This window comes from Selaginella moellendorffii, unplaced genomic scaffold (assembly GCF_000143415.4).
Source record: "Selaginella moellendorffii unplaced genomic scaffold, v1.0 SELMOscaffold_52, whole genome shotgun sequence".
NCBI lineage: Eukaryota > Viridiplantae > Streptophyta > Lycopodiopsida > Selaginellales > Selaginellaceae > Selaginella > Selaginella moellendorffii.
The window spans coordinates 1,139,007-1,162,800 of record NW_003314313.1 but is presented as its reverse complement, the minus strand read 5'-3'; the positions used below and the strand labels follow the sequence as shown (position 1 = coordinate 1,162,800).

Below are 23,794 nucleotides of genomic sequence, written 5' to 3'. Positions count from 1 at the left end.
ACAAAGAAGGAATATGCGCGGAACATTTCATCTGGTGGGAAGAACTTCGCTGTTTTTGTTTTCTTTTTTGTGATCGTGCATCCATGTCCCTTGACATCGCCCTCCAAAATCTACCAAAAGCCAAAGTTTCTTCTTGCCACTCGAAATTCGGGAGACTACAAGCTTTTCGCTTGTTGTTTTCTCAAGATAGATGTGAAGTTTATAGACAAAGATGGGTTTTGATTTCACTAGATCGGGGTCAGTGTAACTCACTCACTTGAGAATGGAGAGGGAAGGAAGCGAAAGAAACCCTGGAACACGAATGAGATCGCATAAATAAGAACCGAGAAGAACTGACCAAGATGGGGGATGGTGGTGGTGGTGGTGGTGGTGGTGTAGATGCCCGATCCGGCTTGCTTGTTCTTGCTCGTGTTCAATTCATGCCATACTTTTGCGTCCACGCCCTGGCGGTCTCCTCATACCGGCTTCTCTGGTTCTTGTACATGTGGGCAATCTCGGGCACCAGAGGATCGTCGGGATTTGGATCGGTGAGGAGCGAGCAAATGGAGAGCAAAACCTTGGAGATGGTGAGAGCCGGGCTCCATTGCTCCTTCAAGATGTCGAGGCAGATGCTCCCATTGGAGTTGATGTTTGGATGGTAAACCTGCGTGAACGTTGCGTTACGCTCGGTAGCACCGAAGAGTGAGAGAGTTACCTTGGTCTGGAAGTTGACCTTGGGCGGCTTGAATGGATAGTCCGGGGGGAAATGGATCATGACGAAGAAGACGCCGCCGGTGTAAGGGCTGTCGGGCGGACCCATGATTGTGGCCTGCCAGCGGAAGAGATCCTCACCAACGGGGCCGGCGCTGCATGACGTGGGCGGGTCGCGCTGCAAATCCAGCAGCTCCTTCTGGATGCGCTTGCTTGCCATTCACCACGCACAACGCTGCCCTAGCTATCTGGCTGGGGGGCCGCTTGACCAATGAGGAGCCGTGCCTTTACACCCCTTTTACACGTGGCACGCCGGACAGTTTGACTTTGCCCAGACCGGGTAAATGCGAGGACGTTTTGGAAGGGCGAATGGGCGATTAATCTGCTCGCCCGGCGCCAAAATAATCCAACGGTCGAGATTAATTAGGTCGGAGGCAAGGAGCTAGGTCAAGACCACAGGCACGCATCATGTGGTGGTGTGGGTGAGAGAGAGAGAAGGGGGAGTGACGCATATCGCATTTTGTGTGGATCGCAATCCAGGCGGCGATGGCGGGAGGCAGGGCAAGGTGCGCCGCCGCCGGATTGGGCCGGCTGCTCTACAGGAGTAGCAGCATCCGGAATGGCGGGTATGGCGGAATTGGGCGCTTGGGCGGCGTGAGGGGGTTTGCATCCGGGGAGGACAACGATGTGGTTGTCATTGGCGGCGGGCCTGGCGGCTACGTTGCGGCAATCAAGGCGGCGCAGCTGGGATTCAAGACGACGTGCATCGAGAAGAGAGGCTCCCTGGGCGGCACTTGCCTCAACGTTGGATGCATTCCTTCCAAAGTAAGTGCTGCTCACTCGATTCTTCTTGGCATTTGATTGCTCAACCCATGGATGGATGAACACCACAGGCATTGCTCCACTCGTCGCATATGTTCCACGAGGCCAAGCACACCTTCTCCAAGCACGGCGTCAAGGTGTCCGGCGTGGACATCGACGTTGCCGCGATGATGGCGCAGAAGGAGCAGGCTGTGTCGGGGCTTACCAAGGGAATCGAGGGCCTGTTCAAGAAGAACAAGGTGACGTACGTCAAGGGCAGCGGCAAGATCGTCTCCCCCAACGAGGTCGCGGTGGAGCTAATCGATTCCGGCGGCTCGCAGAGCGTCAAGGGGAAGCACATCATCATCGCCACCGGATCCGACGTCAAGGGCCTCCCCGGCATCACCATCGACGAGAAGAAGGTGGTGTCGTCCACGGGGGCGCTGGCGCTAGCGGAGGTGCCCGATAAGATGGTGGTGATCGGCGCGGGCTACATTGGCCTGGAGATGGGATCCGTGTGGGGGCGGCTGGGCTCCGAGGTGACGGTGGTGGAGTTCGGGGACGTGATCGTCCCGTCCATGGATGCCGAGGTCCGCAAGACGTTCCAGCGCTCGCTGGAGAAGCAGAAGATGAAGTTCGTGATGAAGACCAAGGTTGTCAAGGTGGAGGAGTCGGGCTCCGGGCTCAAGCTCTCCCTGGAAGCGGCGTCCGGCGGCTCGCCGTCGAGCTTGGAGGCGGACGTGGTGCTCGTCGCCGCGGGGCGGTCGCCATACACCAAGGGCCTGGGACTGGACGAGGTGGGGATCAAGCTCGACAAGATGGGCCGGGTGGAGGTGGACGACCACTTCCGGACGAGCGTCCCCAGCGTCTATGCCATCGGGGACGTGATCCGGGGGCCGATGCTGGCGCACAAGGCCGAGGAGGACGGGGTGGCGTGCGTGGAGCTCATCGCCGGCAAGGCCGGGCACGTCAACTACGACACGGTGCCGGGCATCGTGTACACGCACCCCGAGGTCGCATCGGTGGGCAAGACGGAGGAGCAAGTCAAGGCGCTGGGGATCGCGTACAGCGTTGGCAAGTTCCCGATGATGGCCAACAGCCGGGCCAGGACGATCGACGACGCCGAGGGGATCGTCAAGATCATCGCGGAGAAGGAGAGTGACAAGATCTTGGGCATCCACATCATGGCGTCCAATGCCGGCGAGATGATCCACGAGGCGTGCCTTGCGCTCGAGTATGGTGCGTCGAGCGAGGACATCGCCAGGACGTGTCACGGGCACCCGACGCTGAGCGAGGCCGTCAAGGAGGCCGCTATGGCCACCTATGACAAGTCCATCCACTTCTAAGCTTCTCACTCCTCCATCGATACTTTTTTAAATACGAGGAACGTTGTCCATGACCAATAAAAGAACTCCATTTTGCCATTGATCTACTTTTAGGGTTCTTGGGAATGGACGGGGGCGTTCCAAGGATTGTGGGAGTGGAATGGGGGCGCGATTTGTGTGTGGAGCGGAGCAGTGGTAGCGCCGCCAAGGATGTGTTCTACAATGTGAGCCTGGAAGCTCCAGCTGGATCGCAGCCTCCAATTGCGATTCACTTCGTGTGTGGGGTTGAGGAGCTCCAGGATCTGGTCGCCACGCTGAAGGATGCTTGCAAAGAGGTAGAGAGGCAGCTAGCTAGCTAGAATTTCAGCTAGCTAGTTACGTGTTGATCGAAGATTCGAAACGTAGACAGGGAGAAATTTTTTGATCCTAGATAGATACTGTAGAAATGGACAAGAGGAGGAAGCAGCGTGTTGTGGTGGTGGGAGGTGGCATTGCCGGGGTGCATGTGGCAAAAGCTCTTGAATCGGAGGCCTCGGTTTCGCTGATCGATCCGTAAGTCTCTCGTTTTCTTCTCTTGTTTGTCTTGAGAAAGTGATGTGATGATATTGGCAGGAAGGATTACTTGGAGATACCTTACGGTGCTCTTCGAAACACAGTCGAGCCTTCATTCGCGGAGCGATCCATCGTTCCATACTCGGAGTTTCTGACGCAAGTGGAGCTCGTCCAAAGCGCGGCCGTGAGTGTGAGCAGTTCTCCTGCTCAGGTCTCGACTAGCACCGGCCGAAAACTCCCTTACGACTTTTTGGTCATCAGCACCGGATCGCATGCCAAGGGTGCACCCACTAGACGAGACCGCATTCAAGAAATCTTGGCTGGTTTGTAACTTCAAAGCCTTTTTCCTCGTTTTGTTTTCTCACTCACGTTTTGGTTCCATGAACAACAGACCATGAGAGGCTGAAGCGAGCAAGTTCGATTCTCGTCGTTGGTGGAGGTCCCGTCGGCGTGGAACTTGCTGGAGAGATTGTCACGGACTTTCCCGAGAAAAGCGTATCTTTGGTACAAGGCGGTCCTCGGCTCATCGAGTTCCTCGGCCCCTCGGCTTCCACCAAGGCTCTCAACTGGTTGACGTCCAAATCTGTCCGGGTTCTTCTGAAGGAGCGAATCACAAGCTCGGCCTCGCCACCAATCTTTACCACAGAGTCCGGGAAGCAAATCCCAGCGGACACACACTTCGTGTGCACGGGTTCCAGGCCCAGCAGCTCCTGGCTCAAGGGCACCTTCCTGGAGGACTCCCTCGACGGCAATGGAAGATTACGGGTCGACTCGGCGCTACTCGTGAGTGGAACGCGGAACGTGTTTGCGTGTGGAGACATCACCGACCTGAAGGTAGGAACCTATATCTAGCATCTCTTCTTCTACTCTAAACATCTTTACAGGAGATTAAGCAAGGATTTCTCGCCGAGAAGCACGCCAAGGTCGTCGCCGCAAACATCCGAAAGCTGACGAATGATGCTGATTGCGGCGACTTAAGGTGCTACTGTCCGCTGGAACGGGCAATGGGACTGGTTTCTCTGGGGCGTCACGCAGGAGTAGCTCAACTCCCCTTTGGAACTTTTGTTGGCTGGATCCCTGGCCTTGTCAAGAGCCGGGACTTGTTCGTTGGGAAGACCAGGAAGGGCCTTGGTCTTCGCAGCTGAAAAAGCGAGCTCCGCGTATTAGGTTATAGGTAGGAACGAGGGCAGGTTGTTCCCGAGATCACGCTTCGGTGACGAGAAGAAGTCGGTCCGGTCCGGCTTTATCTCATCTCCAATTCTTTGTTGGACACGATTGTCAGGCAGCAGAATTTTCAGATCAGACGGGGTGTGATCAAGATCAAGATGAAAAAGCACCTCGACAAGAGGAGGCAAAACAGTGAGTCGCTGGATCTGGAGGACTTAAAGATTCCCGAGTTTGTGTGGACGGGAGATGGGAGGGGGCATTCGGCTTCAGATGGCTTCCGCATTCCAAAGTGTCCGGTGCTCGTCTTTATCAACACCAAAAGTGGTGGGCAGCTTGGCAAAGTTCTCCTCCAGACTTGCAAGATGCTCCTGGATTCACGCCAGGTACCTTAAGTTCAGGACCACTTTGGGTTCTTCTCTAAAATCTTGCTTTTCTTCTTCAGTTGTTTGATCTGAGCGAGGAAGCTCCGGACAGGGTTCTAGATCGGATACTCAAGCGCTTGAAAGATTTAACAGAGGCAGGAGATGAAGTTGCCGGAGAAATTCGCGAGCGGTTGCGGCTTGTGGTGAGTCTCGGCTACTGCCCTCTCGTGGAGAGTTTGATTTGATGTGCCTACAGGTTGCTGGAGGCGATGGTACCGCCGGCTGGTTACTTGGAATTATGGGAGACTTGAGGCTCGAGAAGCCAATTCCTATTGCAACTATTCCTCTTGGAACCGGCAACAATCTCCCGTTTTCTTTCGGATGGGTACTGTTTCGGATGTTCTTCTCCAATGAAAACTGGTTCTTTTTCTTGTGCGAGCAGGGAAAGAAGAATCCTGGAACAGATGCCGAGTCTGTCAAACGGTTTCTAGCAGATGTCATGGACGCCCATCCTTTGCAAGTCGACAGGTAAAAAAAAGTTGGCTATGCTTTTGTTGCATGCTCAACTTAGAATGCTTGTTTTCTTGTCTCTGCAGCTGGCATCTAGCGATGAAAATGGAGGGAACAACTGATCTTGGTCTCGAGGCTCCACATTCGTTACACGTCTTCAAGAAAAGTGAAGAGAGCCGCGTAAGAAAAACGAATTTTGTCGAGAGGCACTTATGAGCTGAGTTGTGCATGGTTGCAGGAAAAGCTACAGATCTATCGAGGAGGATTCTGGAATTATTTCAGCATAGGTGAGGTGCAGTACCGCTCCAGTGCTTATAATCATTTTTACTTTCTCTTTGCAGGAATGGATGCACAGGTTTCTTACGAATTTCATGAGCAGAGGCAGAAGCACCCTGAAAAGTTCAGTAACCAGATGCGAAATCAAGTAAGTGTCCTCTAATGTAAGCTTTTAAGTAGTTAACTCGATTTTTGCAGTGCACGTATGCAAAACTTGGCTGTACACAAGGCTGGTTCTGCCCTTCTTGTAGGCGCCATGCTTCATCAAAGTTCGTAGTTGATACAGTTTTTCCTAGTCGCTGAACCAATCAATGGTTGGCTTTTTGCAGGAACATTAACGACCTTGCAACTGTATACGTGCTCGATAAAGGAAAGTGGACGGAGTTAAAGATCTCCTCAAGGTTTGAAACGCTGGAACTCCAAAATTCTCGAGGCTAATGCCACCGCATTTCATGACAGCATACGAGCGCTTGTGCTGCTGAACTTGCCGAGCTTTTCTGGAGGCTTGGATCCCTGGGGAAATCCGAACGACAAGTTATCCCACGAGCGGGGTCTGACAGTTCCAAGGGTCGACGATGGCCTGCTAGAGATTGTGGGATTCAGGGACGCCTGGCATGGCCTGTTCCTTCTGTTTCCACACGGGCACGGGACACGTCTCGCACAGGTATTTATATTGATCTCCTTCGTCTCACCACCTTTGTGTGTCCCACAGGCCAACCGGGTGAAGATAGTCTTTCAAGCTGGCTCCACGAGCAGCCACACTTACATGCGAATGGATGGCGAGCCGTGGAAACAACCCCTGCCAGAATCCCACCACGGAAACCCCACGGAGATTGAAATCTCGCACCACGGCCAGGCCGTGATGCTGGCAAAGGAAGGCTGCATTGCCGAGGCCAAGGACGAGTACCAGCACGTAATCTCCTTCACCAGGCATGGGATGGAGCACGGCCTTCGTCACAAGCCGGTGGCTCCTCAAGACGACAGTAGCGGTTCCGATGATGACGAGACGAAGCGAAAGTTTGGAGCAGCCTCCACATTCCGGGCCTAGGCAAGGCAAGCGGCAGCAGCCTGTGATGATCCAAGCGGCTGCCACTCGGAGCCATGTCCGTGTCCGGTGATACCTTTGTAAGTATTGGACAGCAGCACATAAGTCGAGGAGCTCACCGTGTCCGACTTGAGAACGTTCCGTGCGGCTCGGGCCCCGAGCTTGGAGTCCCCGTGGATCCGACAGGCTGCCAGCAAGATCGTCCACACGACACAGTCCGGCTTGTAAGGCATGTTGTCGATGAGCTCCTCGGCTTCCTGGAGCAGCTTAGCTCGGCCCAGGAGATCGATGATGCAGGCGTAGTGGAACTCGGTGGGAGCAACTTGGAAGTTTTCAGTCATGGAGAGGAAGCACTCCCGGCCGTGTTTGAGCAGACCAGCGTGGCTGAGACCCGTGAGCGTGACGACGAAAGTGGTCTCGTTAGGTCTCACTCCTGCCAGGCTCATCTCTCGGAAAACTTGGGCTCCATAGCCACTGCTGTTGTGAGCATAAGCCGCGATTATCACATTCCACGCCGTGAGATCCTGCGCGGGCATTCTCTGGAAGAAAAACTTCGCTTGATCGACATGCCCGGATTGAGCATACGCTGCAAGGATCGCGGTCCACGCCACCATATCCTGCTCCGGCATCAAGCCAAAGATTGCAAGCGCTTGTTCCATTCGATCGCGGTAGTGCTGGTTGTTTGCGCTTGTCATTGTATACGAAACCATGAGAGCGTTCCAGGACACGGTTCCTCTCTCGGGCATTGCATCAAAAACTGCTTTTGCTTGCGCCAAGTCTCCTCGCTGGCTGAAACCCGCCACCATTGCGTTGCAACCGATCATGCTGTGTTGTGGATTTCGCGAGTTTACCTCCTGCGCGTCTTCCATGAGGCCGTTCTGTGCATAGCCGGACATGAGCGCTGTCCAGGACACGGCATCCCGGAAGGGCATTCCATCAAACAGAAGCTTGCACTGGTGAGGATAGCCTCTCTGCGCGAAGGAAGTGATGAGCGCTGTGCATGAAACCACGTCCTGCTCCGGCATTCTGTCGAACAGCGCCTTGGCCTCCTCGAGGTACGCGTTTGCGACGTAAGCCTCGATCATCGACGTCCAGGAAACGTGATCCGGCTGCTGGACTCGGGAGAAGATGTGCCGAGCTTGGTGGATGCGGCCAGATTCACCATGAGCGATCAGAAGAGAGTTCCACGACCTGGTGTCGTGCTGCGGCATCCGATGGAACAAGAGCTCTGCCTCATCAACATGCCCGTTCTGGGCATATGCTGCGACGATCGCGTTCCAAGTTACGACGTTCCTCTCCGGCATCTTCTCGAACAGGAAATGAGCCTCGGAAAGGTGGCCGCACTGGCACAAGACTGTAAGAAGCGTCGTCCATGTCAAGACGTCACGCCATGGCTGCTTGAGAAAGGCCACTCGGGCATCTTGCAAATGCCCGCTCGCGGCATATGCTGCAAGCAAGGCGTTCCACGAGACATTGTTTCTCGAGGGCATCTGGTGGAACATCAAGGCTGCCTCGGCGACCTCCCGGTTAAGCGCGAGCGCGGAGATGAGGATGTTCCACGAGTAAACGTTGGGGTTCTTGATGCAGCGGAACACGGCCCTGGCCGCCGCCATCCAGCCGCACTTGCCGTACATCTCCACCAGGAGATTGGCCAGCATCCGGTTGTTCTTGAGATCCGAGAGCATGATCTGCGCGTGGATGTGCCTGGCCCGGGGCAAATCCCGCGCAGTGCAGCACGACTGGATGAGCGGAGCCCAGTAGCTCGCATCGGTGGCGATGGCGATAGCGGCGGCGTCATGGCAGAGCGTTCTCGTGTTCTTGGCTGCCTTGTGCCTGAGAGAGGCACAGCGCATTGGATTCCGCTCATTCACGAATCACGATCGATACAAAGAGAATGAAGTCCTAGAGAAGATGGGTTTTAGGTCGCGAGAAAATTTGGCGGCCAGGAGGGATGAGGCAGCTCTTGGGCGCGCAAGCCCTTGGGAGGAAGCTCGCGCCATCGCTGCCCCTGGGATGGTGTAGGTTTTGCTCCTCGCAGCCATGGCTAAGGTACGCTCCCTCTCCCTGGGACAATGTGGATCCAAACACCACGAGTAGCGCGACGCGGCCCTCGCCTAGCACCGGCTATGCTGCGCCTCCTCCTCCGCCACCACCGCCACCGCCGCCACCAACTCATCGACCTCCTCCGCTTGGATTTGGAGCACCGCCGCCGCCGCCTCCTCCTAGGCCGAGCATTCCCTGGCCCGGAAGCATCGAGCTCGGTGATCGCGGAAGTGCATTGGCGCCGCCTCCTCACTACGCATCGATCGCTCCTCCGCAGCACCAGGTACTCCAGCTATTCCAAGATAGATTCTTTCCAAGATCTCACAAAAGCTTCTCTACTTGTAGGAGAGCGTTTCCATGAATCGAGCACCACCACCACCACCGCCTTCACCGCAGCATCCCGCGGAGGCGTCCACCATCTGTGACGCTCTCATCGCCTCGTTCCACAAGCGAGGTTTGCTCCACGAGATGGACACGCTCATCAAAGCCATGAAAGCAGCGGAGGTCGTCGTTGGACTCCCGGCCTACATGGCTCTCTTCGGCATCTACAGCCAGCACAACGACATCGAGCGAATGGATGCCGTGTACGCGGAGATGAGGCGAGCTATGGTGGCGAGGTCCTCGGGGGGCCACGAGAGGCACCACTCGTCGCCTTCTCCACAGCAAAAGCAAGAGGCTTCGTACCACTTTGCGAGCTTGGTGGATGCGTGCCACAAGCGGGGGCTGGCCGAGGATGTCTCGCACATCCACAGGGCGATGAAAGCGTCGGAGCTCGCCATCGCCATCCCGACTTACAAGCTCGTGATTGAGAGCCTCAGCCAGCTTGGAGACTGCCAGCAAATGGACGCCGTCTACTTGGAGATGCGGGAAGCCATGAAGAAAAGAGGACCGCCTCCGCCATCGCCTTGGGCTCTCCCACCACCGCCGCCGCCGCCGCCTTCTCATGCCTTGAGCTTTGGATCTCGGCCACCTTTGGCTGGCGATGCAAAGATGATCATGGCTGCTCGGCCGGATGGGAGCTTCGACTATACTCGTCCAATACAGCACTACCAGTTACAACAGGCTCCCGGAGCATTCTATCCTCCTCCATTCTTCTCGCCGCCACCGCCACCACCGCCACCTCCCGGATTTGGACATCATCCTCCTCCTCCTCCTCCTCACCATGTCCAGTTTCAGCAGCAACCTCCACACTTTCAGTTCCCACCACCGCCACCGCCGCCACCGCCGCGCCAGTATCCGCAGCTCCTCCCAGTCCAAGCAGCGCCGCCTCCTCGTCCTGCTGCCCAGGTTGATGAGACTGTGAGCGAGCAACAAGTGACTGAAGAGGACGAGGTGGTGGAGGAGTTGGAGACCACCTCGCAAACTGTGGAGGCGGAGGAGAGCAGCACCGCCACCACCGCCGCTACGTCCAGTGTTGCTGACGAAGAAGTCCCGGATCCTGGAAACCATGGAGGAGTCCAACAAGAACACCTCATGGAGAGCAGCGGATGAATAGTAGCAGTCTCGATTAGAATAACTTCAGCTATAGCAAGCATCAAGGAAAAGCTCTTGTTTATGGTAGTGAGTGATCGCATGAAACAACAACAAGTATGGATTATTCCACCCACAAATGGCTGATCTTGTGTGATTCGATCCACGATCGACGTCGGCGGGTGAGCGTGACAAACATTTTTAGTGATTGATCGTGCCCTCACTCATTCATCCATGCGAACGAATGGGCGAACGGATGGATTTGTTTGAGCGTCCAGTCAGTCATGGTGGCCACTTCCCCAGAATTCTTTCCTCCGAAAAGAAATTCCTGACGCTTCCTTCCAACAGCACTTTTGTCGAACTACGTGGAATATCCCGCGCATCTCCCAGGAGCCCTAGCTCCGTTAAAATACTTAACCCCGGTTGTCAACGTTAATTGGATCCGCGTTATTTTGTGTATTCTATGCTTGTTCTCATTTGTATTTGTTTTCTCTTCTTTCTCAAGAGCCAGAAAGAAGAAGGCGATGGTATTTGGCCGCGGGCGGGGCCATCGCAGCGAAGATCCGAGGGACGCGCGCCGCGCCACAGGTTTGGAGCAGCTCCCGGATTCCAAGATCTCGCCGGTTTCTTAGCGAGCAGGAGAAATCTGGGGTTTAGCAGCGGCGCCATTCTGGAGCGCGCCGGGTGAGCTCTCGGGAGATTAGGAGCGCTGTAGGGCGTGGGGCGATGATCTCGCCTCGGCGGCTCGGCCTGGAATGTAGGATCTAAGGCCCGGCAGCGGGAATTTCTCGATCCAGGGATGCGCTTTACATGATATTGTTGGCGATGGTGTCACATTCTCGTCCAAGAACAAGGCCCCAACAATGAAATGGACTTCGCTCCTCAACAAAGTTAACTTCTCGTCGCGGGATTCGCCTGGCTCGCAATCCGGCCGGAGGAGCGCCGCCGCCAATCTCGATGGCGATGCCAATTCCAAGCAACAGTGAGTTGTCCTCTTTTCTTCTTTGAATTCGCGTGAACAGTCGGCTCTCACTATCATTTCCTCTTCTTCTTTTTGTTTGTTCTTCGTAGCTATGAATCGGAGCAGGACTTCAAGAGATTCTGGGAGGAGTTTCGATGTGGACACTCGGACAAGGTGAGTGTGTCTCGTCTCACTCGTGAGGAGCAAGCTTTTAAAAACTGTCGTGAGAGTGCAGGAGAAGCAAGAAGCCTTGGAGATGGCGCTAAGTGTTTTCTGTAAGCTCTCCCGGCGTCACCAAAATCCTGCGCAGCTTGCCACCTCGTACGTATTTACTGCTTGGATTTGGTCTGATCGTTTAAGAAAAAAATGCTCTCTTCTTTTTCTTGGGATTCCAGGCTAGTCGACACAAGGCAATTCGCCTTTGTGGTTGCTAGAGCTTTCATCGCTGACGTTGATAAGATAAAGTCATCCACTAGCCAAGATACACTCGCCAAATCTCTCATTCAAGGAAAGCAGGTACCTCCTACTGTTTCACCAATCGAAAGTTCGAAAGGTTGAAGTGTAGCATTTTTTTTTCTAACGGAAATCTTCTCCCGTGTGAAGGAAGAAACAGCAAACATGCTCTACGTCCTCGAAAGCCTTGTCTCCCCCGTAAGTTTCTCATCTTTTACGCTGTCGTGAATGCATGAAATTTGTTCTCGTGGCAGCCACTTGACGTACAGCCGCTCCTCGATGCGGGCCTTCTTTCGTGCCTCGTGCACGTCTTGTACAGTTTCCTCGATTTGACTGACGATTTTGTAGACGCTCTGAGTGACGATGGGAAAAGACAAAAGCTCCAGGTAATGCTTTGGGTATCTCAACTTTCCTCACTGAATCTGTGTTGCAGGTCGAAGGAGAAGTTGTGCATATCTTGAAGGCGCTGGGGAGTCACCTTGGAGCCGCGCAGAGTCTAGCAGACGATGATTCTTTGCAAATGCTCTTTGCGATGGTCATTCAACGGCCTTCGTCTGTACATCTAGCACAACTTCACCGCCACGTGCTTCAGGTTTGACACTTTCTGCATAACAATCGCGACCTCTTCCATGTAAACTTGCTAGAATTGACGCAGATCCTTGGAAATGTTCTTTCGAGTGATGACGGAAGCTGCGCTCACTATATTCACCGGCATCAACTTGTAAGTTTGTACATGTCTTGAATGCATTCTAACGACTTGTCATTGCCGACCAGGTCAAAATGCTGTTACGGCCAGTGAAAGAGTTTACGTGTGAGAGCGGTGACGGAACACTCACTGTGGGAGTTGTGTCGCTTCTGCTTACCTGCGTCGAGGTTTCTTGTCGACCAGGTATGGCTAGCTTTTGCGTCCTTGGTGAATGTACGTCAATTAATCTTATCCAACAGGTGCTGGTGGGATCAACCTCAGGGAGGACTTGCAAAATGCTCATGGTTATCAGTTGCTGGTGCAGTTCGGGCTGTCTCTTGCTAGTCCTGCAACAGCGGATGCCAGTGCATCTTCAAGCCTTGGCAGGCTGTTAAGTCTGCAAGACTCTGGGGAAGAAACGAGCAGCGGGCAAGCAGACTTGTCGACGTCCTTCTTGGCTTTGCTCGACACTCTTATAGACCTCGCTCAAGTTGGACCAGTCGAAGAAAGTGAGCCCGGGGATTTAAACTACAACAAGGCAAAAGCGGTGGCTATCCAAAGCAGGTGCTTCCCGATTTTTGATGGAACCAGATTCAAGTCAAACGAATCTCTGACAGATGGGAAAGTGCGGGATCTGTTTGCGGTTCAAGTGCTACAGGATATCTTTCTCAAGTCTGGGAATCTGAATTCGCAGGTGGAAGTTCTTGACAGGCTGCTGAGGCTACTTGCAAGTCACATGGATAACTATCTGGTTGTTCAAGAGCTCAGGACCCTGTCACTTTTTATTCTCAACATGCCAGCTCTACCGCGTGTTCTTCAGGGACAGCTTTTGAAAGTGCTGGAGCATGTCGTGACGGTTGTGAATCAGGTCCCGGAGCAGGAGCTCCTTTCCCTGTGTTGCCTGCTGCAACAATCCTTGTCCCAGTCACTGAGAAGCAGCATACTTTCTTTCCTCGTGAAGATTCTCTCGTTTGATCCTCAGTACAAGAAAGTGCTTCGCGAAGTCGGCGTGCTCGATCTCCTTGTTGAGGACTTGAAGACGGCTGCTAAGATATCGCAAAAGAAAGATGGTCAAGCAGTGCATATATTTGAAGATAAAGTGAGCTTGGCTCAAGGCTGGGATTGTCTACTGTCACTGCTGAAGAGGAACGAAGCCAACCAAACTGCCTTCCGAAAAGCGCATGGTTTCGACGCGCTTCAACCGTTACTTCTATCAGATATCCACAGAACTTACGTGCTGCGAATATTAAGCTGTCTGATTTCTGAGGACACAGTTCAGGTTTGTTCTTTTATACAATCGTTAAGGAACTTACACTTTTAATGCAGTCGCATCCTGAAGAATTGAAGGCTCTACTCGGCACCACTAGAGCCGGCGAGGGACAAGGTATCACTTTTAAGGCCAAGACGGATATCCTTTGGGCTGTCTTTCGAATACTCTGCTCGAATCCGGCGGCAAAGGACGTTTTCGGTGAGGGGAAGGGATTCACTCTCATGCACACTGTCCTTGAAAGTTTGGAAGACTTTTCCGGTGCGGAACCAAGGCAGAGGATGGAGATTGTCAATGCTTTGCTGCATGTGGTGACTGTGGGAGTAGCAGGCCACTCGGTAAATCGGATAAGACTGAACGACTGCGTGCTCAGTCATGCCTTCAGCGCTGCTTTACTTAAGACGGGACTCATTTGTGGCGATTACGAGGACCTTATTCTGGACTTATTTTTCGACATCTGCCTCGAGAAAGTTCAATCCCCCGCAAGAAATGTTGACAGCTTTCGTGCTGGGACGTGGGACAACGAGTTTATCTCGGTTGACGAGCGACGTGAGCTCTTCAATGCCGGGCTCGTTCAAGTAGCGCTTCAACTTTTCGACGACTTCTCTCCCAAGGCGCAGCTCAAGGTGGTCACGTCGGTCGAGGCATTATCCGAAGGAAGTCTAGTGAATAAAGATCGTCTCACTTTAGCAGGTATGCGAAATATCACTGGTGCTGGACTTCTTTCTCATTAAAGCTCCCAGGTTGTCTGAAAATGGTGCTGGAGATTCTCACGCCGAGTGCAAGCTATTCGCCTGCGATATGGATGCACGGCATGCAGATAGTGAAGCTTCTCGGTTCCTATAGGTAAGAAAGCCAGAGCCTTGGGATTTTCTACTTTTTTTTAACGTGTTTCTTTCTTGTCTTTCTATTCTTTTTACAGAATCTCTTCGTTTGAGCTACGGGCTTTGCTGCGATATATGTGGCAGTGCAGAGATTATACTTACGGTCAAGTTGCACAAAGATACATTGAAGCGTTAGAAGGGGTGGTTCGCAGTGAGGAGAGCTCGGCAGAAATCTCTCCTGCTGCACGCTTCATGGACTTCTCCTCACGACGAAATGGACATGCCTCCGTCCGAATTTCTCTAGGAGACAGGTCATGGCCACCAGCAGCAGGCTACTCATTTATGTGCTGGCTTCGATTCACTGGGATAGAGGGAAAAACCAAGGGTGGAAGAAGTCGACCTGCTCTTCGTATCTTCATGGTGGAGTCTGTGGAGGAGAAGGGGACAGTATTAGCGGAGCTTTACTTGAATGATTCGGGGCTCTTAACTCTGGCAACTGGTCCTAGTTCTCTCTTAGCTTTCAAAGGTGTCCGACTGGAAGAAGGCCTGTGGTACCATATAGTCATTGTGCATAACAAACCGAATGCACTCGCCGGTCTCTTTCAGTCGAGTGTGGCGAGCCTCTACGTAAACGGAAACCTGAGGCATACAGGAAAGCTTGGCTACTCGCCTTCCTCGTTTGGAAAGACTATTCAAGCAGTTATCGGGATTCCTCCACAGCTTTCAGACGTTTCTTCGTCAACATGGCAGATGACTGGCTGCTATCTGTTCGAAGAAGTTTTACCTTCGCAAGCCGTCTGTCTGGTTTATGCACTGGGGAGAGGATACCGAGGCCTCTTTCAGGATACCGACCTCTTGAGATTTGTGCCGTATGAAGCTTGCGGGGGAGGAAATCTAGCGGTGTTAGAGGGGCTGGAAACTGCTTCAGCTGGTGTAAACGTGCAAAAAGGTGGTGATGCTGCCAAGTATAGAATTGACGGAAGCGGGGCTGTCTGGGAGCTCGAAAGACTTGTCTCGTTCTGGATCCAACTTTCCAACAAGAAACTTATATTCTCTTTTGATGGAACTCCCGGACAAACGCAAACTGCCGGCCAACAATCTATTGTGAACTTGGTGGAGCCGCTGTCAGCCGCAGCTTCTCCGCTTGGAGGTGAGTATTTTTATATTCTGCGAAAGCTATCGTTAATGCAGACATCTCTTTACAGGCCTTCCTCGAATCGGCCGGTTGGTCGGGGATGTTGAGATACTAAATCCCTGCAGCTTTGGGGACAGTATGAGAAAGGTTGGGGGCATGGCTGTCGTGCTTGCTTTAGTCGAGGCTGCAGAAACTGGCGAGATGCTGCACTTGGCTTTATCACTTTTGGTCCGCGTTCTATATTACAATCCTCGAAACACTTACGACATGCTCGCGTGCCGAGGATACCACTTACTGGTGCTGTTTCTGCACAGGAGGATCCGTCTGTTTGAGGTACAGGATCTGGAGCTTCTATTCCAGATTGCTGCGTGTGAAGCCTCCTTTTATGCGCCACCGCAAAGTTCTCATTTTGCGACCAACACTGCCTCGTCTGGACAGCACCCTCTGATTGACATGCATGGTGCGAACAACAACAACAACGTCAACGGTCCTCCTGCTGACGACCAAGTGTCTTCAGGCGGCTCGGTGTTCGATGCAACAGATATTGGTCCTGAAGATATTGCAAACGGCATGTCAGAGTTTGGAAGTGCTGCAACACCCGAAGAATCTCTCAACTGCGTGGTGCTATCAAATCCGGATATGATGGAGCATGTCCTCATGGACTGGACCCTCTGGAGCAGGGCTTCCGTTCCGATTCAGCTTTCGCTGCTCGGGTTCATAGAAAGGCTGGTGGCAGTGCATCGGTACAGGAATCACAACCTGGCAACTTTACGTCGGCTGAATATCGTCCAACATCTCCTGGTTACGTTGCAACGAGGAGATATAGAGGTGCCTGTGATAGAGAAGCTGGTTGTGCTACTCGGTATTCTCCTCGAAGATGGTTTTCTGCCTTCGGAGCTCAAGTACGTGGCCGACTTCGTCGTCATGAGCTTCAATCCGCCAGAGGTTGTTCGCGACTCTCCGATATCTCGGGAGGCCATGGGGCTGCAGGTCATCGTGAGAAACGTTCTTCTGGAAATGCTGATCGACCTGCAGATGACTATCAATGCCGAAGACGTCTTGGAGACCTGGCACAAGACAGTCTCTTCGAGAATCATAACTTTTGTGCTGGACGAGGCGGCACACCCGACCACAATGCGGTGGATAATGACCCTGCTTGGAGTTTGCATATCTTCGTCGCCAACTTTCTCGATAAAGTTCCGTGCCAGTGGCGGATATCAAGCCATTTCCCACGTACTTTCCAGCTTCTACGATGCTCCGGAGATATACTACATCCTCTTCTGCCTCATGTTCGGGAAACCAGTTTATCCTCGTCAACCGGAGGTCCGGCTGCTGGACTTTCACGCCTTGATGCCCGGGGAAGCTATCGAGGGAGAAATTCTCTTCACGGAATTCCTCGACTCCATTCTACTCATGTTCAAGGCAGCGTTTGACAAGATGAGCCTTCAGTCACAAATAGTGCAGCAGACAGGAGATTTTTCGCAGTTTCCGGAGTCTCTGGCAGCTGGCTTTGCGAATGGATTCAAGGATATTGGAGGTGATCTTCAGAGCGAAGCTCTCCTGCACAAGACATATGCTGCACGCCTCATGGGTGGCGAGGCTGCAGCGCCATCTCTCGTGACTTCGCTGCTGAGGTTTATGGTGGATCTGGCCAAAATGCATCGTCCTTTCTCGACAGCTTGCAGGCGTCTCGATTTTCTCGAAGGAAGCGTGGAACTTTATTTTTCCTGTGCGAGGTACGATTGCTTTGAGGACTTGCAAACGTTTATTGTTGTTTCTGCAGGTCTGCGGCAGCTATCGAGGCTGCCCAAGGAATCTCTGCCGAGGCAAACAACCAGTCGAGCTATAAGTTCTCGGACGACTTCCAAGTTATTAACCAGAAAGTTGGAGCCAAGGCCGACGCAGAGGAACCAGCAGCTCAGGAAGTAGAGCTCTTGGCTGTTTCAACCAAGTCTTCTCCAATCGACATAATGAAGCCGTTCCAAGCTGACGAGTCCATAGACAATTTCTTCGTCTTTCCATCCACGTACGCGGAAAACACCACCAACGGCGACGACACTCACTCTCAGCGTTCTTCGTCATTCTCCAACGCTTTCACCGAGTCGTCAACTTCCGCATTCGTGACGCTTCCACTGTCTCCGACAACGTCAGACAACTCGAGAAACGAGGCTGGAACTCCTTTGCCATCGCGAACGCCTGGCAACAATTTGGCGTCGTGGGTGAAAAGCACGTTTCCTAGCGACACTCCTGCTCCTTCCCGCTCTGCCAGCAGCATACCATCGAGAACGACGTCCATTGTAAGCGCTTCAACACATGGTCCTGCCAGTGACTCGGATCGATCATCGATTCAGGACGACAAGCAAGCTTTTCCGATCACCAAGAAGCTCCTGTTGCAGCTGGAATCTGCCGGTTCCGGGGGTGGACCTTGCTCCTCCGGTGCTACAGCCGTCTTGGACCTTGTGGCTGAGGTGCTAGCCGACGCTCTAGCTGATCAGCTGAAAGCCACGCCACTGGTGGAAGCAACTCTGGAAGCTGTGCCTCTCCATATTGGTGGCGATATCGCTGTGGTGTTTCAAGGACTCTGCCTCTACCGGGTCATGAACTTCCTCGAACGTCGTCTCCAACGTGATGACGAGGAAGCACACAAGAAGCTGGACAGAGCTCGCTGGTCATCAAATCTGGATGCATTCAGCTCGCTCGTGGTGGATCGTGTCTACATGGGAGCATTTTCGGATTCGGCAGGGGTGTTGAAGGTGCTCGAGTTCTTGCTATCGATGCTGCAGCTGGCCAACAAGCACGGCCGGGTGGAGGAAGCAATGACAACCGGCAGGAGCTTGTTATCTCTTGCTCGTGGTGGCTTCAAGCAGCTCGAGCCTTTCGTCCAGTCCCTGCTACGTAACACCAACCGGATGCTTCTGTTCTGCTTTCTCCCGTCGCCCACCACAAACGAGGAACTAACGTCGAGTAACACTGGCCTGCTAGCGAAAGGAGGACTGGACATCACTTTGGTCCTGCAGCTCCTTATATCCCACAAGAAGCTGGTCTTGTGTCCCGGCAACGTCGACTCGGAGTTCCTGCAATGCCTCCTCGTCAACATCGTGCCTCTGCTTCAAGATCCACGGCAGGCTGTTCGGACTCTCGCCGTGGATGCATGCAAAGTCTTGCTACACTACCGCAAAGAGGCACTGGAGGACATTCTCGTGCTCAGGCACGCTTCTGGCGAGGCGCTGGACGTTTTCCACGGAGGTTTCGACAAGCTCCTGGCATCCAACTCGATCGGCTTCTATACGTGGTTTGACGACGCTCACGATGCCATTGGACGGGTGCTGGAGCAACGTGCCTCGCTTGCATGGATGCAGTTTATAGGTGGCGCGGCTCGATTCAACTCTTCACGTCTCAAAAACTTCGAGGTGAGGCGGAAGAGAGAGATGGGGAGGAGGATGAAAGATGCTAGCAAGGCGGACGGCCGCCACTGGGAACAGATGCTGGAGCGCAGAGTTGCTCTCGACATGGTGAGAGACTCTCTATCGGCGGAGCTCCGGCTGATGAGACAGGTGAAATATGGTTGGGTGATACACGCCGAGAATGAGTGGCAGGATCATATCCAACAGCTCATGCACGAGCGCGGGCTGTGGCCCGTTGTCAAGTCTGTAGCTGAGAGTGACAACGAGTGGCAACTCTGCTCTACCGAGGGCCCGTATCGCATGCGGAAGAAGCTCGTACGTTGCAAGCCGAAGATTGACATTGCTGCTCACGCACCTGAAGAAGCTGAAGCGGAAGTACTTCCCAATGGTCAGGCCGGGTTCGCTGTGGACATAGAGAATCCGGACTACGACTCCTTCTTCCACATCTTTTCCTTGGGCGTCGACAGTCCTAAGAAGAATGCTGCCAAGGACTACCTCGAGTCCTTTGACGAAGAGGACACCGAGTCCAAAGGACGGGAAGACGATGCAAATTCCTTGTCGACCAGAGGTGACGGGACCATCGAACGCAGCAGAAGCGCCATCAACGACAGCGGGAAGAGCCCGGAATCAATCCAGAGAAGTAAGTCGGACGCTCATGGGACTGCTCCGGGCTCTTCGCCAACTAAAACCGGCGACTTTCAGCTGGACGACGCAGACGACCAAGACTTCCAGGACGACGGAGAGTATTTGATAGCTCCCTACCTGGAGCGTGGCGAGAAGATCAGGTTCCGTTACAACTGCGAGCGTGTTGCGGGGCTGGATAAGCATGATGGAATCTTTCTCATCGGGGAGAGGTGTTTGTACATCATCGAGAACTACTTCATCGACAGTGCCGGCCGGATATGTGAGAAAGGTGGTGAGGGCGAGCTTTCGGTAATCGATCAAGCACTGGGAGTGAAGACAAGCATCTCGGTCGTCTTCGAGTCTACGCAGACCGCGACTTGGTCGGACACCGAGAACACATGGCCGGGAGGGAAGGCTTGGGCTTGCAGTGGAGGTGCTTGGGGGAAGGAAAAACTCTCGTCGGGACGACAAATGCCACACTCGTGGCGGATGTGGAAACTCGACAGTGTGCACGAGCTTCTCAAGCGTTGGTATCAGCTACGACCCGTTGCTATCGAGCTGTTCAGCATGGATGGCTGCAATGATCTCTTGGTGTTCCACAAGGAAGAGCGAGATGAGGTGTTTAAGAACCTTTTGTCCATCAACTTACCTCGTAGCAGCAGGTACTTGAGTTTTGACTCCTCCTTTCGCTAGCTAATTGCTTTTGTCATTGTGACAAACAGGCTTGAAACGGCAATCTCTGGAGTGTCCAAGCTAGACAGCAATGAAGGAGGCCGGCTTTTCAAGACAATGGCCAAGTCCTTTAGCAAACGCTGGCAGAATGGCGAGATAAGCAACTTTCAGTACCTCATGCACTTGAATACGCTAGCTGGTCGGGGTTACAACGATCTCACGCAGTATCCAGTCTTTCCATGGGTGCTTGCTGACTATGAAAGCGAGGAGCTGAACCTCTCTAATCCGACTGTTTATCGTCGTCTTGACAAGCCAATGGGAGCACTATCTCTGGAACGTGAGGATGTGTTCCGAAAGAGGTACATTGTGTACTATACTCATTGCATTTGTGCTCACGAATTTTCTTTCGATCAGGTACGATAATTGGGATGATCCGGAAATACCGAAGTTTCACTATGGTTCTCACTACTCAAGCGCTGGTACAGTTTTGTTTTATCTAATCCGTTTGCCTCCGTTCAGCCAAGAGAACCTCAAGCTCCAAGGTGGTCAGTTCGACCACGCAGATCGACTCTTTACAAACATTCGCGATACTTGGCTGAGTGCCAGCCAAGGAAACACGGCGGATGTGAAAGAGTTGGTCCCGGAGTTTTTCTACTTGCCTGAGTTTTTGGAGAATAAGTTCGACCTGGATCTAGGCACCAAACAGTCTGGAGAAAAAGTACGCGTTTCTCTTGCACCTTCTAACATTTCTAATAAGCAATTGAGCAGGTTGACGACGTTGTCCTTCCACCCTGGGCCAAAGGAAGTGCACGCGAGTTTATTCGCAAGCATCGTGAGGCGCTGGAATCTCAGTACGTTTCAGAGAACTTACATCATTGGATAGATCTCATTTTTGGATATCGGCAAAGAGGACAGGTATGAGAGTTACGAGTCTTTGTTTATGCGGCTGATTTCTCGAAATGCAGGCTGCTGTGGACGCCACCAACGTGTTTTACTACCTGACGTACGAGGGAGCTGTAGATATAGACTCGGTCCGGGATCCGGCCCTGAAGGCTTCGACACTGGCTCAGATCAACCATTTCGGACAAACACCCCGGCAACTCTTCCTCAAGCCTCATCCGGGCAGAAAGTGCCAGCAGAAAGTTCCGTTTGGCCACGTTCTGCGAAGCTCTCAACTTCTGGCCCCGCAGGAGATCCGCAACGCAACAACCTCCATCGCCCAGATCGTTGTGTCTCACGACAAAGTCTTCTCGGTTGGTCACAACAGGTTGCTGAAGCCACGATCATACAGCAAGTATATCGCGTGGGGCTTCCCGGACAACAGCTTGCGCTTTGTTTCATACGACCAGGACAGACTCCTGTCAACTCACGAGGGACTTCACGACGGCACCATTGTGTGCGCCGGCTTCAGCAGGGACGGACGCACTCTCGTGACAGGAGGAGAAGATGGCGTCGCTTCCGTGTGGCGTCTCCGAAAGGATGGTGTTCGTAACCAACGCAGGCTTCACCTCCAGAGAGCTCTCTGTGCTCACAGCGACAGTGTCACTTGCCTGTCCGTCTGCCAACCTTACAACCTGGTGGTGACCGGCTCCAGCGACTGCACAGTCATCTTCTGGGATCTCAGCACCCTGGAGTTCGTGAGGCAGCTCCCACAGCTTCCAGCACCAGCGTCAGCGGTTCATACAAACGAGATGACCGGGGAGATTGTCACAGCAGCAGGGACGATGCTGGTGGTGTGGAGTGTCAATGGCGACTGCCTAGCAGCTCTCAACGTCTCTCGCCTCGCTTCCGAGGCCATCGTTTCCATCACAAGCCCGGTGCTGTCCGACTGGATGGAAACCGGGTGGTACGTGACCGGCCACCAGAACGGTGCCATCAAGCTGTGGAGGATCGACTACGCGATCTTTGCACAAGGGCCTTCCCGGCGGTCGAGAGGAGTACCACCTCCCAGGAATGTGTGCTTCACGGGTGGAACACCCGAGTATCACCTCGTACTCCACAAGGTGCTCAAGTCTCACACGCAGCCAGTGACGGCCTTGCATCTCTCGCCCGACCTCAAGCAGCTCTACAGCGGCGACGCCGGCGGGCACGTCACCTCCTGGGTGCTCTCAACTCTCGATGGCTCCAGTGTCCAGGTAAAGCTTTCACATCTTTATGCTGATTCTTTCCAGGTTTCTCAAGCTCCAGCTCTTTTTCTTGTGTGCAGCCCGAGACATGCCCGTGGTGCCAGGATGTTTTGGACGTAGCGCAGCTCAAGCGCTACTGCCGAAACTGTGGCAAGTTTTCGTGCCAGAGATGTGGTGAGAGCGCCCCCGTTGTGGAGCTGGGATATGTGGATCCCGTCCCGATCTGCTGGAGCTGCTCGCAACACGTCGAGGAAAGAGCTTTGTCTAGTAGTAGCTAACTTAAGTTGAGTCTACAAGGAGGGGAGTCGACACTCTCGCAATTTTTTTTGTACAATGTCAATAAGAAATCACTCGCTAGACGTGGACAACATCCTCGGCTCTCCTCCAGTTGCTGTTACTATCTGTCTCTGTCACGCTGGATCGTGAAAGCTAATTCGTCCTTGCAGGGAGCATGGACCTGGCGTTGGATTTCTGTAGATTGCTAGATTTCTAAGGTCGATTCCTACACGATTCGTACCTTGGACTTCTGATTTGTAAGCTTGACACCTCAACCAAATGGTCTAGGGCTTTTTAGTGAGCCGAGTAGTGATATTTATTGCGAAAAAACTTTTTTAGTGAAGTTCCTTTTGTTAATTGGACTCCGCCTCGAGTCGTGTTCTTCCATTTGGTCCAAGAACTCGCGAGCTTGACCACCCTGACCGAAGATCTCGATCGTCGAAGTCCACTAGAGCCAGAGAACCAGCCAAGACAGTTGCTCGTTTTTAGAGTTGAGCATGAGAAGGTATTCGACACCAGGGGCATCTTCCCTGACCCTTGCAAGCACTACTTGGAGACAACGGCCGTGGTGTTGCGAGATCGCCACCTACCTTCAGGAGGATGAGCTCCAAGCTGCATTTCTGTTTCATCGCCTTCGAGGACCTGACGGAGCTTCTGGCCAGGCACCGCGACCATGTCACCACCACTCTGGCAGTTTGTCTCGGCAACCCTCTAATGAGCGCTGGCGCGGGTGGGCGATCGCGTGTGAATCGCCGGCCGAGAAGACCAAGTTCTTCCCTAAGGCTGCATCCCACGAGACTACCAGCTCAGGTCTCCCCGATCCTGTTCTTCCTTCTTGTAGGGAGCATGGACTTGGGTGTAGCGACCAAACAGCGGATTGCCTGCACATGGCAGCAGTCCACGAGCACCTCGACAGTGGCGCAGCAAATCTGATCGATCCGACGAAGCTACAAATTTGGCTGATCCATGCGTCACTCAAGCTTGTCTTGTTTAGCAGCGTTGTCCGGACCGAGAGCCAGGCAAGGCGCTGCGCTCTCGAAGGACTTTGCCTGTGCTCGGACGAGGAGAAAGACTTTTTGCGAATGAAAACGTTAACTCCTTTTTTGTAGAATGTAGAGACGAGCGC

At 53.3% G+C, this 23,794-nt stretch overlaps 7 protein-coding genes across 8 annotated transcripts; 5 read left to right on the top strand and 2 right to left on the bottom strand.

Annotated features, from left to right (window-relative positions):
• Positions 1-146: 146 nt before the first annotated feature.
• Positions 147-941, bottom strand: LOC9635941 (ubiquitin-conjugating enzyme E2 11). Of its 2 annotated transcripts, XR_002993829.1 has the most exons (3): positions 695-941; positions 338-643; positions 147-290 (listed from the first exon to the last, which is right to left on the bottom strand). XR_002993829.1 is itself a non-coding variant. In XM_002982082.2 (2 exons), the coding sequence occupies exons 1-2, from the start codon at positions 908-910 to the stop codon at positions 413-415; spliced, it is 447 nt and encodes a 148-aa protein (XP_002982128.1). In that variant the 5' UTR covers positions 911-941; the 3' UTR covers positions 147-412. The 2 variants fall into 2 exon arrangements, 1 of the variants encoding a protein (XP_002982128.1); XM_002982082.2 differs by having other exon boundaries at positions 147-643.
• Positions 942-1,116: 175 nt separating this feature from the next.
• On the top strand, positions 1,117-2,915 carry LOC9635940 (dihydrolipoyl dehydrogenase, mitochondrial). The gene is made up of 2 exons (XM_002982194.2): positions 1,117-1,515; positions 1,584-2,915. The coding sequence occupies exons 1-2, from the start codon at positions 1,237-1,239 to the stop codon at positions 2,835-2,837; spliced, it is 1,533 nt and encodes a 510-aa protein (XP_002982240.1). The 5' UTR covers positions 1,117-1,236; the 3' UTR covers positions 2,838-2,915.
• A 113-nt stretch (positions 2,916-3,028) lies between these two features.
• Positions 3,029-4,638, top strand: LOC112350641 (apoptosis-inducing factor 2-like). Its single transcript, XM_024687156.1, has 4 exons — positions 3,029-3,368; positions 3,429-3,691; positions 3,760-4,202; positions 4,253-4,638. Exons 1-4 carry the CDS (start codon positions 3,262-3,264, stop codon positions 4,511-4,513), a joined length of 1,074 nt encoding a protein of 357 aa, XP_024542924.1. The 5' UTR covers positions 3,029-3,261; the 3' UTR covers positions 4,514-4,638.
• An 8-nt stretch (positions 4,639-4,646) lies between these two features.
• On the top strand, positions 4,647-6,864 carry LOC9635939 (diacylglycerol kinase 6). Its single transcript, XM_024687155.1, has 11 exons — positions 4,647-4,918; positions 4,978-5,100; positions 5,154-5,282; positions 5,340-5,425; positions 5,494-5,587; positions 5,646-5,694; positions 5,749-5,831; positions 5,882-5,952; positions 6,013-6,084; positions 6,143-6,347; positions 6,396-6,864. Exons 1-11 carry the CDS (start codon positions 4,694-4,696, stop codon positions 6,729-6,731), a joined length of 1,473 nt encoding a protein of 490 aa, XP_024542923.1. The 5' UTR covers positions 4,647-4,693; the 3' UTR covers positions 6,732-6,864.
• Positions 6,844-7,939, bottom strand: LOC112350636 (pentatricopeptide repeat-containing protein At4g02750-like). Its single transcript, XM_024687139.1, has 2 exons — positions 7,052-7,939; positions 6,844-6,915 (listed from the first exon to the last, which is right to left on the bottom strand). Exons 1-2 carry the CDS (start codon positions 7,937-7,939, stop codon positions 6,844-6,846), a joined length of 960 nt encoding a protein of 319 aa, XP_024542907.1.
• Positions 7,940-8,558: 619 nt separating this feature from the next.
• On the top strand, positions 8,559-10,508 carry LOC9635938 (protein enabled). Its single transcript, XM_002982192.2, has 2 exons — positions 8,559-9,054; positions 9,117-10,508. The coding sequence occupies exons 1-2, from the start codon at positions 8,680-8,682 to the stop codon at positions 10,260-10,262; spliced, it is 1,521 nt and encodes a 506-aa protein (XP_002982238.1). The 5' UTR covers positions 8,559-8,679; the 3' UTR covers positions 10,263-10,508.
• A 231-nt stretch (positions 10,509-10,739) lies between these two features.
• LOC9635937 (protein SPIRRIG) lies at positions 10,740-22,776 on the top strand. The gene is made up of 20 exons (XM_024687275.1): positions 10,740-11,223; positions 11,313-11,376; positions 11,438-11,523; positions 11,598-11,718; positions 11,806-11,853; positions 11,910-12,041; positions 12,089-12,247; positions 12,311-12,376; positions 12,430-12,544; positions 12,601-13,619; positions 13,667-14,300; positions 14,351-14,453; positions 14,530-15,581; positions 15,637-17,302; positions 17,350-20,256; positions 20,317-20,625; positions 20,681-20,984; positions 21,035-21,181; positions 21,232-22,401; positions 22,473-22,776. Exons 1-20 carry the CDS (start codon positions 11,105-11,107, stop codon positions 22,668-22,670), a joined length of 10,419 nt encoding a protein of 3,472 aa, XP_024543043.1. The 5' UTR covers positions 10,740-11,104; the 3' UTR covers positions 22,671-22,776.
• Positions 22,777-23,794: the final 1,018 nt, after the last annotated feature.